The sequence below is a fragment of the Denticeps clupeoides genome, chromosome 8 (assembly GCF_900700375.1).
Source record: "Denticeps clupeoides chromosome 8, fDenClu1.1, whole genome shotgun sequence".
NCBI lineage: Eukaryota > Metazoa > Chordata > Actinopteri > Clupeiformes > Denticipitidae > Denticeps > Denticeps clupeoides.
In genome coordinates, this window is record NC_041714.1 from 9824099 (window position 1) to 9845056 (window position 20958).

The 20958-nt window shown below is 42.0% G+C and overlaps 1 protein-coding gene across 1 annotated transcript in view; it reads left to right on the plus strand.

Moving 5' to 3' along the window:
• lrmda (leucine rich melanocyte differentiation associated) overlaps positions 1-20958 on the plus strand; it is a 213524-nt gene that overhangs the window by 185576 nt on the left and 6990 nt on the right. Inside the window, exon 6 of the mRNA XM_028989785.1 lies at positions 3682-3766. Coding sequence (XP_028845618.1) covers positions 3682-3766 — 85 coding nt within the window. The remainder of the gene's footprint in view (positions 1-3681; positions 3767-20958) is intronic.

Below are 20958 nucleotides of genomic sequence, written 5' to 3' on the forward strand. Positions count from 1 at the left end.
CGGGCGAGGCGAGGCTCAGGCTGAGCAGTGAGATGATGGAGCGTCCCCGCCGAGGCGTCTTTCATCAGGGATCTCGCCACTCTGGGCCCTGTCTGTCACTGACGCCAACTTTACTTTATCTCTCTTCCTTCATTTCTTGTCTACAATGTACGAGTGTGGAACCTTTTATTTCTTATCTAGCTGGACTAAAAAATCTCACCAGACCTAAGCCACTCAACATGATTAAACAATCCAATGTTCACCAGACGTAGGTCATTTATTTGTGTTTCTTAGTAATTATTTCAGTGTTACAGAAATAAAAGGTAAGTATAGGGATGGTGGGAGACAAAATGCAGCTTTATTTGAATTGTGTGTGGTTTAAAAGTGTATGAAATCCAATAAAGCAAGTGAGGAATATGTGGGTTTTCATGAGTTTCTTTTATAATAATCACGGAAAATTCTGAAAAATGTCATTTCTTAACCATTGCCTAGTGATTATGTTGATTGTATTTTTAGACAAATCCTACTTAAAAGCGTGGTTGATGTCAGTTTGTGGTCCCATCATGTCCTCCCCGACCGCTCAGGGTGAGGGCCCTGTGAGGCCGCCGGAAGGCCTGTGATAGATCGCGTTGGGAAGAGGCTTAGAGCAGGAGGTGACTGTGAATAAGAGAAAGCTCTTTACGTTCTGTGTGTATCCTGCCCTCCAGAGAGAAGGAGGAGAAGAATGAAATCATAGGATTCAAGGGTGCTGATCAAAGCTGCGGACCCTTTGCCCTAAGAGGCTGTTTAAGAGCGAACGCGCCTCCCCGGCCAACAGCTGGGATTCAAATAGAGTTTTTCTGGAACTTTGTTTGGCAGGGATTCCCATTATCAGCAGCCCTCCTTTCTCATCTGCGGGACGGGTCATTGAATAAAGAGAAAGAGGAGATCACGGAGGGAGGAAGTGGGAGGGCGCTGATTAATCTGCTGCTGGAGGGAAGGGGGGGGGCAGTGTGTGTCTGATCGGCAGACGTGGGTGGGGTCAGGGTGGTCTGTGGCAAGCTCTGATGTTGACAGCAGGTCGCTTTCTTCTTCTTTGCTTGGTTGAACACCCCGTGATTGACATCACTGGATGGGTGGTAGGGTCGTGTCGGGCGGGCGGGCGGGGTGGATGTATGGTGAGGTGGCGGCCAGTGTCCAATTGGGGGGCTCCGGGGTTTGAGCGCAGCCCCCTGCCTGTGGGTGGTGCTGTTAATAATGTGGCAACTGGGAAGATTAATTGTAGACAAGCAGCAGGATTACGAGGGGCTTTGTGGGGCCGAAAGGGCCAGTGGTGGGGAAGGCCTTTTGATCTGTCAGGCTGAGAGGAAATTAGTCAGGGCAGCCGGACCTGACTTTAAAAAAAAAATAAAAACGCCAGTTGGGATATTAAAACCAAATGTGGAGGGGTGTTAAAGTCATAAAGACACCTGACACACACCTTAAACACACACAGCCCAACTCATTATGCAGTGTATGTACGTCAGTCACCCTCACACCAGAATAGCACCAGCCAACCATGCTAGGTATGCTTTGGGTTATGAAACTATATTCCATTGATCTTTCAGCCCTTTTACCCTCCAAACAGAAATTATTTCACAATGACGCCACTAAATAAGCATAATAAATATTCATAGTTATTCTATGTTTGTAAATCTTTTTGTTTGAAAAAGGAACATTTAAAAATACACATTAATCACCGTTAAAAAAGAAAAAATGATGCACATGTGTGTTGTCTTTTATTGGAACCTAATTAATATGTAATTATTGTAAAATATTACAGGTGTGTAAGTAAGAGGTTGTCTCTCATCTAGACAGGGCCAGTGTGCATTTTACTCACAAAAGGGACTGGTTGGACTGGTCACCTAAAAACCTGCTAACATCCCGGGCCTTCACACACCAGGTCGTGCTTTATAGCCCTTTTTCTTGCCAGATGAACGAAACGCTGCGGTTTAGTATTTATTACCATTTCATCGTTAATCCAGGGGCTTGTTTGATCTTCTGCTTTGCGGCCGTGTTGCAGTTTGAAAGCAGTGTGCTGTGCTCCCTGCTCAAGGACCTCCTCTGTCCTGCAGGAATACAAGAACAGCAGCGGCACTGTTGCCGAGCCCCTAATATATATTTGTCAGCGTACGCTCCCGTGATGATTAAAGAGCCGCCAAATTCTCGCCTGCAGAAGTGGGGAAGTATTTCTCCCAAAGGCATCAGATATGTGTACGTCATGATGTACTGCCCATCCGTTGTGCTAACGGACTAACAAAAGAAATGGTTTAGCATTTGGGGAGGGGCAAGGAGAGGTTAACCTGGTTAACCCCATGGCGAGGCAGCTGGAGAGCGAGGTTATGTGCCACCTGTTGGACTGTAAACACATAACAGCAGGCAGGGCCGACAGTGTCTGCCTGCCTGACCTTGGTCTGACCTCTAATCTGTGTTCATAGCTCAGGAGCGGCAAGGCCTTCAGCGGCACCGTCGCCTCCCTCCTTAAACAGCCGGGGCGGCAGATAATGAAAGCCAGGGCTGGCCCTTGCCTCACACCTCTCTGCAAAGTAATGAAAGCTGCCCTCCTGCACTCTGTGATAAAACGCGAATGGTGGCCTGAACATTTTCTGCCCCACGCTGATAAAATTTATGGCACTTGGAAAATCAGTCATGGCGATGAAAATGGCCTCCCTCTCTCTCGCTCTCTCTTTCACTCCCTCTCTCTCTCAAATTGGGTACTTCTTATTTTCAGTTTAGGTTACAGTCGTCAGATCTGTCGTGCTCAGAAATAAGCAATGTTTTTCATCCTCACAAACCATGTTGTGCCCTAGTAATTTATAAGGCTAAAATGCACAGTTTCCTTGGTTCTTAAACTGTGGATTTTGGGGTCCCTCTAGTGGTCCACCAGGAGACTCTATAATCCAGGAGATTTAAAGTGTAGTGTAGAAGTTATTTTAAGAAAATTAAAATGTTCTTCGTTTGACTGCAGTATTAGCAGTGGATGACAGTCAATAATAAATAATACTCAGATTGGGAATAAAATTGCCTCCTATGTAAACTAGTTAAATAGGTCTATGCCGCTGAATTTTAATTCCAAGCATAATAGTGGTGCTTAGAGAGCCAAACATTTTGGAGGTACTCCTTGTGAAAAGTTTGAGAATCACTGTAGTCCAAATTATCATTAACAATAATGGCCTAGCGGTTAAGGAAGCGGCCCTGTAATAAGAAGGTTGCCGGTTCGAATCCCAACCAGCCAAGGTGCCACTGAGGTGCCACTAAACAAAGTACCGTCCCCACACATTTTTGTTGTGTCACCATGTGATGTGCTGTGTATAACCATGACAATCACTTCACTTTCGCTTCAGCATGTTGTAAAGTGTTTTTTATGTTAGTGTTTGTGTGTGTGTGTGTGTGTGTGTGTGACTGACTGGAGAAAAATACTGCTGAAGATACAAGTCTTCATGATCATTTTAAGATATCATTAAAAAATGAATGAAGTGATGCCTATGAGGCAGAATTCATAAAGCTTTATAATCAGGCTCACTTACAACATCATGCTTTGTATATGTCCACTTATGCATTATGCATAAACGTACAGCATGTACTGCATCATCAATTATATTTCTGCATTATGACTTTATTCAGCCTGTGCACATTGTGCTGGAGCATTACTATCAACCTCACACAGTCCGTCATCTCTTACAGGACCCCAGTGATCAGCGAAGTGAGAGCTCTGCTACCCCGTATACCCCCCTACCCAGAGGGTCCAGAGATGGCAAAAATCATAAAGGTACCTCACTTCTGTTCATATTTCACTTTCTTTCTCACGGCATAACTTAAACAATATGGTTATGTATCTACTGAAAACGGGTCAGTCGAGTCCACACATCTGGCATCTTCCACACGAGTGGACATGGTGTTAAAACCGGCTCTTTGTCCCCACTCTGTAAACCTGGGCCGTGGGCCGGCTTTTGTGTGAGGTCATCTTGTGTACCGCAGCCCCCCCTTCCCAGCCAAGGACAGATCTATTTCACGAAGGCTGACCCGCATCTTTCAAGAGCAGCAGGAAGCAAAGCCGGGTGCTTTGTCAAAATCATGCTGCTTGAGAATAGTCCATTAAAAGGTGAGCAGACCTGACATATAAAATATTTTTGCTCCCGCTTAGATTTGGGCTGGCTGACACTCTCCATTTGTTATTTTTACGATACTGTACTGCAGCGTTAGATAACACAGCCACTGTCTTTGTCCTTCGGGTTCTCTTGTTTTTTTTTTTTTTGGGTTTTTTTTTATTGTGTTATTTATTTTTTTCATCCCGGTCCCTTATATTTATCTTGACTTATTACATAGTCTATTTGGTTAATGCACTGTTGTCGCCACTATAACTCTTTTACTTCCGCTCACCTTCGACTGCATGATGAAAAATACTTTAATCAAATGGCAAGAATGCGACGCGAGCGACCGCTGAGGGCAGACATTCCTTTAATTTACAGACGCACACCTCCGATATCCGATATCCAGCAGTCACCTTTGCATTGCATATGTAGCCGGCCTTGTTCCGTAAAAAATACATAAATAAAAGGAACGGCGGGCCCATCAGCCTGCCGAGGCAGTGCATAGCACTAGCCGACGGGATTAGCGCCTGGCCTGACAGCGCGCTGTCTGATACCGAGAGTCTCTGTGCAATTTCTCAATATCTCTACAATTGATGTCACCTGCGCCAAGGCCCCAGAGCCAAGGTGCCACCGGTAATTATAGCAAGCAGGAGGTCTCAGGAGAGGAGGAGTGCTGGCAGTTCGGTGGCCAGGCCACGGAGGGAGGGAGAGACGGAGGGGAGGATGTGGCTTTGGGAATAAGACCCTGTCTGGAGTCAAGTCAGGCTGGACAAGCAGTGAGTGGACAGACGCTGAGGGGGATGTATGGTGGTGGGTGTGGGTGTATGTTGTGGGTGGGGTGATCAGCTCTGCTGTCCTCTCGGGTTTAATGCCATTTTTGACACTACAGTACCTGATTCATTTCTAATGCTCATTCGTTTGTGTCAGATAAATAGATAGTTTCATATTAATTCAATAAATTACATTACAAAAACTTTCCAGAAATATCTATGAATTGTGACTGCTTAATAATAATAATAATAATAATACCACATAATACACATTTGAGACGTTTTAATGACATAATGTGCTCACTGTTTATCTGAAAATATATTTACAATTCTCACAACAGGGTTGATCTTGTATGATCTAAAAAAACTGACCTGGCACTTTCATCTGGCAAATTCCTTTTTTTTTTTTTTGCACTCCCCAAATGCATCCACCATTGCCCCAACAAAACTGGTGTCCTGCTAAAAATAGAGAATCATTGGTGATATTATATGTATGTGTGTATATATACATATATAAAGTAAATAGTGTAGATTAGTATAGATGAATCATTCATTAGCTTCCTTGTATTAATTACAATAAAAGACATTCTGAGTATTAGTGTGCTCACAGTTGCTGTGAGCCTTGCATGAATAGTTGGCCTACACTGTGGAGGTCATGAAGGAGCGGATTTTAATATGTCACTCTATATTAAAAATGCTGGCAGCCACGGATCTCCTCTGTACTAAATGAAATTATGCCACTGTGGTCAGGCTCACTGCCTCCCTCCACCCTGATTCCAGCCCAGATTCCAGTTCGGCTCTATGTACGTATTTTAAATGGTGCAAGACTGTTATTAACAACCCTGGAGGAAAACCGTGGCCTTCAAAGGGAAATCAGCACTGACGCCGCTGCCCGCCGCCGGCGCGCTCCTCTCGCCTCTGGTGCGCATTATAGCCTGATGCGATTTTGCGCAACACAATGTAACATATCTTAAGAGTAAACGGTTTTCAGAGTCATGGTGGAACAAATAAATAAACATCTGGAAGCGTTCAGAGCGTTCCATTAAAAGCGCTGCGTTCACAGCAAAAGCGAAAATGATGACAAATGGCCTGTCGTTTAGGCCAGGAGAGCCCAGATGACGGAGCTGTGGGTGCTAAGCGCCGACTTTTAGAGCTCAGCAGGACTAGAGAATATTTCCACCTGCTGGTGTACTCCCCCCACGCCATTACTGTGCATCTGGATCGCACACATTACTCATCGGGAGGAGGGAACTTGCTGGGTATGCTGATATTGTTTAGCTAAAAGGTTCTATTTAACAGGCTGCTGTTGACATTTGCGTCCGAATTTTATTTTATAAATTTCTTTTCTGCTTTTTTTTTTTTTTTTTTTTTATGAAGACAAACCAGGCGTTAAGGGAAAGCTGAGGGATATGAAGTCGTTGCTCTCAGCGTTTAGCCCACAGGATGTCAAATAGCCCCTGGCTCTGCCGTGGGCAGAATTCCCCTTAACTAGCTCTTCCCATGTGATTGTGATTCACACTTGTGTTTGAATCTGTTTGTTTTCACTCACATGTCTAATAGAGGCCTGCATGCCCAAATCCGGCGCTTTCCGGCCGGGCCTGTGGTTCTTCTCTGATAACTGTCAGCAAGTGTTAGAGCGAGGGTGCAGCCATAAGGCGGCCCTGAAAGAAGACAGGCTGCTTCTCGTGTTCCTTATTAAAAGGCCGGTACGTGCCGACTGAGACAGCTCCGAGCCGCTCGTAACGATTCTACCAGACCAGGGGGATCGTTCCCATGCTGGAGAGCATGGATACCATGTCTTCTGCTGCCATGGGGAATATGGGGACAGGCTCGGTTAACAGTTTCATGTCCTGTGGACCTTCGATGAAGATTATTTACTATAATGACATTCATTATAGTTACCAGGTAACACATTCTGTGTAGCTATATATCCTAGAAGCACTAAAAACACATCTTCAGAGTCCTTTCATGAAATAGAAAAGTTTGCAATAATTGTAGTGATTTTTCTTAATATAATCATTGTATTTGTTGTATTTGTGTCAATTATAGTTGCCTATATATATAGGCAATAACTATTTTGGTTACCTTCACTCCCACTTACAGTTAATGAATAACTTTTATGTTATTTTCTGCATATATTTCAGACACACAAGCTGTCCTCAGTTTCATTGAAAGCCTGTTTGTTGGTTGTAATCCAAAAGGGATAAAATTCCCAGGTCAGTTGCCCCTATTTGCAGTGTTTATTTTTTCTATAAATGAACGGTTGTTTTTTACAGCTAATGTTCGTTTGTAGATGTGCGGTGTTTGTAAAAAAAAAAAAAAAAAAATGCATTTCTAAAACAGCTGTATTGTATCATTATTTAATTAGTGAATAAAACATCAACATGAATATTTATTATTTTCCGTCATCCGCATTTGAGTGCATGAGGTATTAAGTCACTAATCTAGCCCAAAATACAGGTTGTCCTGACTAATACGCTACAGTTGACAACCGGCCTGCCTGCACCTGTCACAGCTGGCCACACAGCCAGCACTATCAGCGTGACAACGGACAGCCGCCGCTGACTCGGTGTCCATGATTAGGGTCCTGTTATAATGAAAGAGATGGCTGCTGCATTAATGTGGACATAGCTGCTACCTTGTGTTTCCTTTGTTCCTGGTCTTCATACTGTCTCCGTGTCTGTTTCTTTGCTTGACAGCGCCAATGGAAATAAAATCCTTCCCTTGACAGCACCAACGGAAATACAGTGTCCACATCCTCATTTGAATGTGCAAAGCAAATCATTTGCAACGCCTGTATTCCAAAAGTATTCCCTCGTGTGTTTTTTAAAGGGATGCCGTTTTCTAACTGATTAACGAAACTTTATTTTGTTGATTCTGGATATGTATCACAGTTACATCTCAGCCCTGCTTGTGTGCATGCTGATACCTAACAAGTAAAAAAAAAAAACAGTCATTCTTTTTATTTATTTAAAAAAAACTTTGCTTTAAATGGCTTTAGTCCCATATATCGGAGACAGCTACTCAGAGTCAGGGAAAGTTATCGTGTTTTATGGGATTAACAGTACCTGCCAGCAGCCTGTTGGGGATGTCTTTTTGTGTCCGTCGTCTCTGTGAAATGATATGATATGATTATTTGTCTCGGGAGGATGCGGTGGGCCTCCCAGGAGTGCTCTGGCACGGCAACGTGAATATCCATTAGTCTGGCTATAGAGATGAATGTGGTGGGGGCCATACTGGTTTTGTGATCTTTCACCAAGCATCAGAAACACTCAGTTGTCCGAACAGGGGGTGTCTTTCTCTCTCTCTCTCTCTCATTTTTGGACGTGTGTAGCCAGTCCCTTGTTTATCATGAGAGCAGGAACCCAGCGCCGCTTATTGTCTCTTTGAGAGCGGATTTGGATTGAAAGGCCAGGGAAGACTTGACTTCCTTGACAGGTTAAACTACTGAACTCTCTCCATTTCCAGAACGGTTTTGAAATTGTTTCCTTTCCGCTGTGCCATTATGCCGCGATGGCACAGATCTCAGTACCTCCTTAAATAATTCTGTTTTGTGTCTGTTAGTGAGAAACACACTACCGAAGAAAAAAATGTAAAAAAACATTCTTCTCGTCCGTTTTAAACCAGAGAGGAGCTGCAGACGCCCGCCAACATCTTAGTACACTTCATCACTACAGCTCACCAGAGTTACGGCCACACACCCCACATGCACTTATTCTTCAAGAAAGTTAAACGGCACGTTGTGTTTTACTGAGAAGGCGTCGCCCTGATGGACAAGGACGCGAGCGTTCGCCAGACGGTCCGGCCTACTCGCAATAACACACTCATGGTGCACTCAGGACCTTGGTCCCTTTCCCAGCTGCGCTGGCCTTCTCCGAAAGCTGACAGTGGATGTTTCACACAAATGGATAAGCCATGCTTGTATTATAACCAGCTTCAGAGAGTGATGGCTAATGCAGCCAGGCTGTTACTCATATTCCAGAGTGATTTGCTGTTCGGTATTTGGGACATCTGAGATGTCGGCTAGTGTTTCCCATTTTTGCCAGGAAGCTAGCGCAGGGTTGGTATAGCTTTCATACTTTTGAAAGTCTTGACTTTATCATTGTAATTTATGTTGGGGTGGAACGCCAGAGGGTTTGGCTGTTCTTTTTTCTCTTAAATTTTTTTTTAAAGAAGCTTAATGATGGGAATTGATGCTGGATCCTCAGGTTTCTGGTTTAAGAATCACATGGCCATGTCCTGTGATGGCCCTTTGTCTTCTGGCCTGCTGGAATTTAAGCAACCTGCCTTGTTGAACCAAGATCTAATCTGATATGAACACAATGAATTGAGCTCTATCGCTGTATTATATGAATATGTGACAAGGAAAAATCAAAATGCTTGTTACGTTTTTCCCTCACAGGAAGCCTGAATATCCTAAAGAATCTTTATTACTGTAGATGTGGGATTTTTGGGATTGTTTCACAGTTGGATGTTTTAATGTTTGTTTGCATGAATATGAAGCGTGACTCAGTTGAATTACAAATGAGCACAATTAATTTTATGACAGCGTCCATCACTCTATTTAATTTTGGGCTGCATGCTTATTGGGCCTATTAATCATTTAAATCAGACAGGTGCAGATTGGTCATCCAAAATCTTGATGTTGACATTGGCATCTTTAAAGCGAGACCATTCAGAATGAAAGCCTCCATTGGACACTGATGATAGTATATGCAAATTAGGTATGGGATATGACATTTGCTGGTTCCAGCAAACACGTAACATGATCAGTTATTATTATTATCAATTTATATTTATTATATTTGTAGAGAACCATACAGGGAGTGCAGAATTATTAGGCAAGGAATAATTTTATTATTGAACAACAACCATGTTCTCAATGAACCCAAAAAACTCATTAATATCAAAGCTGAATGTTTTTGGAAGTAGTTTTTAAGTTTTTAGCTATTTTAGGGGGATATCTGTGTGTGCAGGTGACTATTACTGTGCATAATTATTAGGCAACTTAACAAAAAACAAATATATACCCATTTCAATTATTTATTTTTACCAGTGAAACCAATATAACATCTCCACATTCACAAATATACATTTCTGACATTCAAAAACAAAACAAAAACAAATCAGCGACCAGTATAGCCACCTTTCTTTGCAAGGACACTCAAAAGCCTGCCATCCATGGATTCTGTCAGTGTTTTGATCTGTTCAACATTGCGTGCAGCAGCAACCACAGCCTCCCAGACACTGTTCAGAGAGGTGTACTGTTTTCCCTCCTTGTAAATCTCACATTTGATGATGGACCACAGGTTCTCAATGGGGTTCAGATCAGGTGAACAAGGAGGCCATGTCATTAGTTTTTCTTCTTTTATACCCTTTCTTGCCAGCCACGCTGTGGAGTACTTGGACGTGTGTGATGGAGCATTGTCCTGCATGAAAATCATGTTTTTCTTGAAGGATGCAGACTTCTTCCTGTACCACTGCTTGAAGAAGGTGTCTTCCAGAAACTGGCAGTAGGACTGGGAGTTGAGCTTGACTCCATCCTCAACCCGAAAAGGCCCCACAAGCTCATCTTTGATGATACCAGCCCAAACCAGTACTCCACCTCTACCTTGCTGGCGTCTGAGTTGGACTGGAGCTCTCTGCCCTTTACCCACCCAGCCACGGGCCCATCCATCTGGCCCATCAAGACTCATTCTCATTTCATCAGTCCATAAAACCTTAGAAAAATCAGTCTTGAGATATTTCTTGGCCCAGTCTTGACGTTTCAGCTTGTGTGTCTTGTTCAGTGGTGGTTGTCTTTCAGCCTTTCTAACCTTGGCCATGTCTCTGAGTATTGCACATCTTGTGCTTTTGGGCACTCCAGTGATGTTGCAGCTCTGAAATATGGCCAAACTGGTGGCAAGTGGCATCTTGGCAGCTGCACGCTTGACTTTTCTCAGTTCATGGGCAGTTATTTTGCGCCTTGGTTTTTCCACACGCTTCTTGCGACCCTGTTGACTATTTTGAATGAAACGCTTGATTGTTCGATGATCACGCTTCAGAAGCTTTGCAATTTTAAGAGTGCTGCATCCGTCTGCAAGATATCTCACTATTTTTGACTTTTCTGAGCCTGTCAAGCCCTTCTTTTGACCCATTTTGCCAAAGGAAAGGAAGTTGCCTAATAATTATGCACACCTGATATTGGGTGTTGATGTCATTAGACCACACCCCTTCTCATTACAGAGATGCACATCACCTAATATGCTTAATTGGTAGTAGGCTTTCGAGCCTCTACAGCTTGGAGTAAGACAACATGCATGAAGAGGATGATGTGGACAAAATACTAATTTACCTAATAATTCTGCACTCCCTGTATTTCCATAGAGGCCACTAGAAGCCACCACCACTGTGATATTTGGTCTTTAGTGTTAATGCGTTGGTATTCTAATTTCAGTATGGATCTTAGTTCTGTATCACTTTCACCATTATTTACCTGATTATTGTTTGTTTCCTTCACCTCACCGTCACTTCCTCTCTCCCATGAATAAACATTAGTCCATTTCCTTTTGTCCTTGCTTCACATGTCCCTGCATTTTACTGTTTGCTCTGCATGGGTGTTAACCTATTTGTTTTCTGGTGTCTTGACTTTTGGGGGGCATGCCCCCTTTTATTGCTGTTTTGGTTAGTCCCGTCCGCAAGCTGACAGGGGAATGAAGTGCAGAGGTGGGACATTCTGGGAAACAAAAGATTTATTAAACAAAATCCAAACTGGCGCGAGGGCCGAAAACAGGGGAAACAAAAACTAACCCGCAGGCATGTGGCGATTGGCAGAATTGAAAACAACTAAACTCATAAGTTGCACGGTCCACATAAAATGGCTGCTCAGAAGCGCCTTATAACCGCCCTGCTGTCATGCAGCTTGGTGTCAGGTTCGTCTCCACCTTCGCCTAATCGTGACATGGTTAGAAGTGCAAGGAAGTGCTGTAAATTAAAAAAAAAAAAATTAGAAAAATATATACTGATTCTGCCGATTATTTCAAGATTGCTGCTTAAGTGTTTTAGATCTTTTTGTCAAGTTTATGTAAAGAGTCAATATTTGTAGTGTTGGCCCTTTTTTCAAGACCTCTGCAATTCACCCTGACATGCTGTTAATCAACTTCTTGGCCAAATCCTGATGAATGACAACCCATTCCTTCATAATCTTGGAGTTTGTCAGAATCTGTGGGTTTTTGTTTGTCCACCTGACTCTCGAGGATTGACCACAAATTCTCAATTGGATTAAGATCTGTGGAGTTTCCTGGCCACGGACCCAAATGTCAATGTTTTGTTCACCAAGCTACTTAGTTCTCACTTTAGACTTATGTCAGTTTCCCACGTCACTGTGTGTGCAGATGCCCTCACACCTGCCTGCTGCCATTCCTGAGCAAGCTCTGCACTGGTGGCATCCCGATTCCGCAGTTGAATCACCTTTAGGAGATGGTCCTGGCGCTTGCTGGACTTTCTTGGCCACTATGAAGCCTTCTTCACAACACTTGAACTTCTCTCCTTGAAGCTTTTGAAGTTTTGGTTAATTTAGGTGCTATCTCGGTAGCAGCAATTTCCTTGCCTGTGAAGCCCTTTTTATGCAATGCAATGACGACTGCATGTGTTTCCTTGCAGGTAACCATGGTTAACAGATGAAGAACAATCACCCACCTTTTAAAGTGTCCAGTCTGCTATTCTAACTTAAATAGGGAGACAGAATGAACTCCAGCCTTGTGCTGGTCAACATTCTCACTTGCGTTAATGAGAGGATCATTGAAATAATCTCAGCAGGTCCTTTTGTGGCAGGGCTGAAATGCAGTGGAAATGTTTTTTTTTTTTGGAGATTCCATTTATTTTCATGGCAATGACGAATTTTGCAACTTATCCGATCACTCACAATATTCTGGAATATATGCAAATTGTCATAATAAACCAGCATTTGAGTCATTCTCAAAATGTTTGGCCACGACTGTACAGTGTGCCATAGCTGAGACTTGTTTGGTTTTTGACCCCATCCATCTAATCTCAATGGAAATTGCATTCCCAGCCTCAGAGGTAGGAAGGTGTCAACTCGCTGACTGACTGTCAACTGACTTCAGCTGATTTGCACCATGTTTCTCCACGACCTGTTACACGATACACGGCCTAGCGGGTAAGGAAGAGGACCCATGATCAGAAGGTTGCCAGTGAGCAAAGCTGCCCACTGCTCACTAAGGTGATGGGTTAAATGCAGGGGACACATTTCGTAGTGTGCACCATGTGCTGTGTTTCAGTCTTTCACAATCATTTTACAATCATTTTTTTCACTCTCATGTCAGATTTGTCCCAAATCATCGTATTTTGAGCCAGTTGCTTGGCATGTGCTTGACGTTTATCTGGTCTGATGCTAGAATCCATACATACAGAAATGTACAATTGTTAAAGGATTACTGCTGGTTTTATTCAATGGAAGATCACCGAAGGCCGCCTGTTTTGAATTTCACCGTGTTTCTACAGCCACTTTTTTCATGTCAAGTGACCAGCAAGGTACAAATTCAAAATCAACAAGGTCACTAAAATGCTGTCTAAGACAACCTTTTAACATGTCACAGCGATTTGCTCATCAAGTTACCCTGAGTGGACAGAGCAGGTTTGTCCATCACACTAATGTAACTCGACAAGTTTTTTTACTGTCATAATTTGATTGGGCGATCACTTTTGACATGTTGTGTTGCTGCAAGACTGTTGAGTTCACAGAGTCATGAGGGTCAGGCCGAGAAATTTATTCCGGACTGCAGCGATTTAAATAAATACTTTTCTTGTTTCCCAAGGAAACGGTACATTTTATATAATTATTATTAACCTTGCAGCGGCAGGTCAGCTGAATGGCAGATTTCGAGTGCTGCTGAGCGTGGTACAGCCACAAGGTATATTACATCTGAGGGTCAAAATGAAGGATGGGAGCACAGAGCTGGCTGCTGGCAGCTTCTTCATCACTTTTATAGATGACACAGTCTCATCATCTCAGAAATGGTAGAAAATACCAGTAAATAAGCACCAGTAGTGTCAATACTGAGCTGTATAACAATTTATACAGTTACCAGAATATCAAGTATAGATTAAAATAATCGTGTGACTGAATTTAATTTAATTTGTGATTTAATTTTTCAATTATTATTATGTGTTGTGATTGTGTTTTTTCATTATAAGTATTTATTATACATCTCTATTCAATGTCATTCATTTTTAAGATTAAAGCTTGCTCTTTAAATCTGACAGAGACAAGCATGGGGGAAAGTCTCAGTAAATAAAATGGAAATAAAACTCTGTGCATATTCGTTTTTTTTTTTTTTTTTTTTTTTTTTTTTAGAATTTGTGCTTAAGAGCTGCTCATTCATTCCGCATATCTTAATGTAGGGACTGTCTCTGTTGTCATGGGTCAGAAGCACACAGGAAGTACATAAAACAAAGCTGTGTTAATGATATGTTACATATGATATGAACAGACCTTATGTTCCATTCCAACGAGAATAAGACAGAGAGGGGGTGGAGAGAGAGAGAGTCTGTATATAATAGAGCTCGTTGTAATGACTGCATCTCTGCAAATAGTCCTGCCCTCACAAGAAGAGATAAAATATGTCTCTGCACTTGACACCATTAAGCCTATGCTAACCACCATCCCCGGGGAGTGCGAGAGAACTGTACCTCCTCCAGCAAACTGTGATTTAGCCGCCACCATCATCAGAGAGTTGAGTGCAGTGGGTGGATTCAGGGGAGACAAGTAGGAACAAAGAAAAGAAAGCAGCATGAAATGGAGTGAAGAGCGAGACGCGCACATGTCCTGTGGTATCGGTTTCCTTCCTTCCCCCAGCCTGTTTACATATACTGACCCAGTTCTGTTGTTAGGGGCATCACTTATGGCTGCATTATTTTTTTCTCAGCTTTGCATCATTAAAAAAAACAATGTTTTAAACAATAGAAATACTGCAATAAACTATATACCATTTTAAAAACCATATACTTTCAATTTTCTTTTAGAAAAAAATGGTCCTTGGGCGTGTACTGATGCTGGTGCAGGGAGGCTGATATTAAGATAACCTTGGGAGCGAGAGAGAAGATTGAAGAGCCACAGGCCTACCCCCCAGAATCACTAACTAACTGTGACATTTGGGCAGCGCAGCTATTCAAGTCACTGCACAAATAAAAAAAAAAAAAAGCAGAAAGATGTCTGCTGAACTTTAAACTGTACTTAAGGTAGCCATGTTTTTCTTTTGGTTCTCTTATTTTTCATCTTTTTTTATGGACAAAGACAAAAGGACACGGTGATGCCTGTTCATCCAGCTCATCTGACCTCGCTGACAGAAACGAATAGATCAGCGGCATTAGACCTATGATTTGCACTCGATAATATTTGACTTCATTAGTTCTCATGCCCTAAAACGACATTCGGGCTCCCATTAGCTTTGCAGTCCCATCCCGTCGCTCCCTTCATACCTCAGCTGGAGACTTACTCAAGCAGCCAAGCACATAATATGCTCTGAGCCCCTGTAACATGTACAATTATAATTAGCTTTGTCAGGTCCTAGCCCCCCGCAACCCCCATGCAGATAATATGATAATACGTCTTCATAACCGGCCGACCTTACATGCTCAATATTTCTCTCCTTATGAAGATTACATGTCAATAAAGTAATTGAGTCCTGGGGTGTGTGGCACATGAAGATTCAGGTTATTGGACTTTTCGGGGCAGTGATGTATGACCGTTATTATTCTACCTGTCAGGGGATGGTGCACAAACGCTGACAATGGTCCGAGGACGTGGAGGAGCCGGAGAGGGAGGAAGAGCCGCACGGTTAATCATTCCCCCTTCCTCCTCGCCCACCCCCGGCCCCCATGGCTGCATGCGGAAGCGGGACGCGTCCTATTAATTAGGAAAAGCAGAGATACGGTAAACCCCTGTCCATTAGGCGGGAGGCGAGGAGGCAAAGGATTCTCACACGAGATTCATTGTTGTGTCAGGGCCTTCATAGATCTCGGGCGTGTGAGATCATAGGCTGTAATTCTGCTGTTTTTCTCTCATTTAATGAGTTGGTGAGAAACGAGACGAGCTCCTGAGTGATTTGTGTGGCAGGACTTTTTGTGTTACATGTATTGCAAATGCCTGGTAATAAGAACATGTAATAAGAAGCGGAAGCCACAGACAAATAAAGTAATTTAACTGTATTGGAAGAATAATGATTTCACACATGAGACTAAATGTGTGATTGAATAAAATAACTAATGCAAATCAGCATCTGATAATATCACAGGAGAGCCACAAATGCCTGGATGCACAAAAAGGGAGGAAATATACAGTATACATACATATAAGAATACATCTACATACATACATACAAATATAGGACCACTGTGTAGACAAAAATATGGGGAAAGATTAAGTTTGATTAAAAAAATTACTATTTGTACATTCAGATTACATCAACTTGATCAAAATTACTGTCTGGACATTGCTCATGTTGTAAATGACTGGAAAGGGCTGTTTTTTTTGGAATTATGGAATATTTGCAGATATGTAGGGAGGAACATTATCAGCAACAGTTAGCCTTGAGGTCCAATGGATTGCTACATTTTGTTAGGCGGGTTGGTCACTATAAAACATTTTCTGTTCAATTTCCTGTTTTATTTTTCATTGAAAAACGGTCCATAATCTTCGGAACAGTGGTGTATGATACTACTGATACTGTGTTTTGAGTCCACTTTTTTGCCCTTTGTGCAAATTCTCGCATGTTAAAGGGACATTTCTTGATGAATGTTCTTTCTAATTTCTACGGGTAAATTAATGGCCTTTTTGCCCATTAATTTCAGCAGCCAAGCAGGTGCCTGAAGTCATGCTTTATCGTGATCTCGAAGGGGCTGGAGCTTCAGCTTGGTAAATCTGATCCACAGCAGTGTCCCTATACGAGATGTAGATATTTCTGATATATAGCCAGAGGCTGTATTTTATGTTAACTGACAGCAAAGAAGCAGCGCTCATCATGAATTGGACGTGATCTGAAATGGAGCGCCTCTGCTTGATCAGTTGACAGTAAATCAAAATCTGTCTGGATTGCAACTCATTCCACCAATTCCAAGTTCCACTGATGACTTCACTTGGTGTCTCAGATCTGAGTCTTGCATCCGAGCTCATTTAGGCCTTTTTGTTTCTTTTATTGTGTATGGCGTGATCTGCAATCATATGTAAGCGTTTAATTAACATGATATACTACCGATTTCTTTTTCTTATTTGCTTACATTAAACTCTATTTGTATAAACAAGAAATGCATGTAATTTTTGTATGATAAAAACCTTACAATCTCTGGAATATCATGGTCTTTTTATTCTGATTTAATTTATATTTCCTGTTGGCGGCCCAAAGTCATTCGGTTCTAGCTGTTAGTGTAAAAGTTAGTGGACACGGCTGGTCTGCAGTTTGTACTGAACTGGCACGGTTCTCACCAGCAGCAGAGGGAAAGTAAGACTCTGCGCTTTGTGTAATTTCAGCACACAATACATAAATTAATGTCAGTTCCTTGTTTAGTTTTTGTCACAGTTTTTCTTTGCTTATGTGTGTGAGACTCGTACTTCTGAAGCACATGCATGCATGCATGCATGAAATCATTCGATTTAAATAAATGATCAGTAAGTTATCATTAAAATTTTAACTGCGTTATTTAATAAAGCTTTAGTTTAGTTTCCTGTCGTTGGAATATAAAATCATGTCCTTGTCTAATGAAGCTGCCTGTTTGTTACTGACAGCCCAGAGAAGCTGAGGAAGCCTGGTGTTGAAGGCTATTTTAGCTCGTCTTTTCGAATTAAGCCGCATGATTGATGTGTTCTCGTCATACGAGACGCTTGTCTGACTGATCTCTCCCCTCCATCATTGTGACACCAGGCTTCCAGCCTAACAGTTATGTTTGTTGATGGGCACACCCTGCACCCTGAGCCTGGCTGCGCTGCTCCTCACCTCTTGTTCTTTTTATTTCCGTCCCCTCTCCCTGTTTTCTGTCACCATGTCATGTCCAATCACTGTTCCACCGTGGCTTCGGGAAGCCCCAGGTACTGTGCCACGGGCCTTCGTGAGCCTCACTGAAATGAATACTATAAAGCAGTGGTGGAAAATAGCATGCAGCACTGTATCGGAGGCAGGAAGTGGAGTGTGTGAGGCGGGAAGAGAGGGAGCGAGAGCCAGCCTCGTGTCCCACGGACAAGCAGGTGCAGGCGGTCTGATGGTGTCTGCAGTGGCAGTGAGCGATGGCAGATTGCTATTGATGTCTGTCACTTTCAAGGATCGTCAAGCCGCTGCATCTTATAGGGTGTTTAAGACATTGGGCCATGTGGTAATTGACGTCTGGCTCGGACTCAGGATCGGTTTGTTTTGTTAACCCTGGAGAGCTGTTAATGGAGTCGCTGCGGTCTTATCTGTCATGTGGGTAATTGCGGGGGATTCAGAGGTACAGGCGTGGATCTGAACCTCATCGGCTGCTTTCACAGTCAGTCAGTTCCCCCCAATCAGCAGCTCGGCCAGTATGTTTACACACGTTAGAAGAGCTAGGTAGATTTGATCAATTTTATACAGATAGACAAACCGAAACTCACCGAAACAATATTACCTTACTGTATCGTGCTATCATATCCATTTGGAGGCCCAGATATTTTAACACCAGCTAGTGTAGCACTTCCAATTGCCTGATCAGACAGAGGGTCTATACATGTAAACCTCTTGTCTAAATAGATGTAATTGTTATTTTGCTATTTTATGCTGCTTTAGTAGACAAAGAAAACTCGTATTAGCCCTACCCTGAGTTCAACTGTACCCATACTAGTGCATATGAGTTGCACAACAAACAAATAAATAAATAAAGCATGTTGTATTAGTCAGCAGGCTCCTTCTTAACACTTACAGTCATCGATTGTTCTCGATGCAAAGGAGTCGGTTCATCACCTCTCCAGCAGTCTAATAAAAGCCACTCCTAATAAAACTCACGGTTGAATGACAGTTTCCACATTGAACTGAGCAGGCACTTTCCTCTCTCTGCAGTCTTTGACATGGTGTCAATGACCTGACTGGAGTCTCCTCTTTACATCAGCACCCACTGGAGATATGCATAGCTGTCTAAACGGTTGGGGTAATGTTAATTGACCTGACAATGGACTTCATTAGCCATTCTTTTTCATGGTGTTTTGCTGGAGAATTATTATTCAATGCTGTTTCAGGCCATTATTAATGCAGCGCCTGCCGCCAATGTCAAAGCAATTAAAAGCCGAACGAGCACTCTCTAATGAGTAATATAATGCTCTTTTGTTATTGAATACTGTCATAGAGATTACAGTTTAAATGAGCAACTTTCTCAATCACTCTCATTAATGGGGACCATTACAGAAACCAGCCAAATTGCAAATTGCACTTTTTACGTCTTGTTGAGGGTAAGACCACTTATCTCCCTTGTGGTTTTAATTAGAAATTGGGCTGTAATGATGACCAGAATCAGTCAGACTCACACTCTGCTAATCACACTAGTATTCTGTAAGGCTTTGGTCTTCAATAATAATATAATAGTATATTTCATGACATTATATTTGTATAAATGTACATGTCTATTTATATTTTCACTAAAAGGAGTAAGTTTGGATTAATTAATATCTTTATCTTTGTTGTTATTATAAATACAATGTAAGTAAAATAAATGATAAGAAAAAGGCATCATCATTTTAATGTTAAATAATAAAATTAACATCTAGATTTATAAACAGTATTATAAACAGAATATTGTAAATGATGAGAGACCACTATTACTATAATATTATGCTAATGTTGAGCATTTTCAGCTTATTGTAAGTTTATAGAAGAATATCAAGAACCCATATTTTATACAGAATTTTGTACAATTTCTCTCATGAAAGTGTTAGACACTACCACTTGTTTCACCAATATTATCAGAAAAATCTAAACGTTCTTTCTTTTTCAAGATTTCATAGTGCAAGGTATATTATAAAGAAATACATATGTGTAGGACACTTAATAGCCCTTGTGAACAATCGAGCATTAAGTATCGCTTCAGTAAATATGTTCAAACTGGAACGACTTTCTCGATCAGTGCTGTTGCAGCTTCACCTGTCAGTTATGATGATACAGTTTAGAAATAACCCCCGTACAGTGTCATTGTTAGTTACGTTGTAAGCCTGCTTATGATGTGACATAAGTTGTTTCAAGGAGATTAGGCCTTTGTAAACTGCGTGAAGTACCATGGCTGAAATTACCATGGCCTTATCTCCGGGTCCCAGAGCTTCTGTGCGTCTCGTACACTCTTACTCTATGCAGAATAAATGTCAGTGGAATTAATTTCGTCGGCCTTGAATTAGGCTCAGACTGTAATCTCTTTCTTCAGTCAAAATTTATGTCCTCCAAGATTCAATTTCCTGCTCGCCCTCATAAGTTGGAGCACAAAGAGTGATAGGCCCTTGTCAGCGTAACTGTTTGAGGACTTCATTAATGAATACTTTCCATTCACAATATTTGATCTCTTTTGTTGGCACTTGAACTTCTCAAGGGTGCAGCGAGAGACGTTATTGTGAGGCAGAGTAAAACGGTGGCGCACGAACGTTGCAGTGTTGTTAGAAGAGCTTCAGATGATTTGTGGAAGGAATGGGCACACAGGACTTGTTAAAATAGGATTTATTGTAGATGGGAGAGTCACATGATAAATCAGCCTGGTATTGATCAGGACATTTGAGGCTCGAGATGGCAGCTCTTTAGTGCCCAGAAGTCTGGATACAGTAGGGCCTAATGCCTCCCCAGTTGTTTCTTCTCGTGTGAACTTCTCTGTCTTCTGGGCTACTTGGCTTTCACACGTTGCAAAAATGTCTTCTTGGGCTTAGACTCCTCTTTTTCAATAAACGTAATTTGCCTCATGAATAAAAGTCCAGATCTGACAGTAATGTCAAAATGATGAAACGTTTTAACTCAGTTTGAAGGGGAATGCTGAAAATACAGCACAGTGAAAACTTACATTTATCTTAGCTGACAGGTTTATTACATCCAGAAAATACAAATCTTTCCACATAACAATAAATCCTA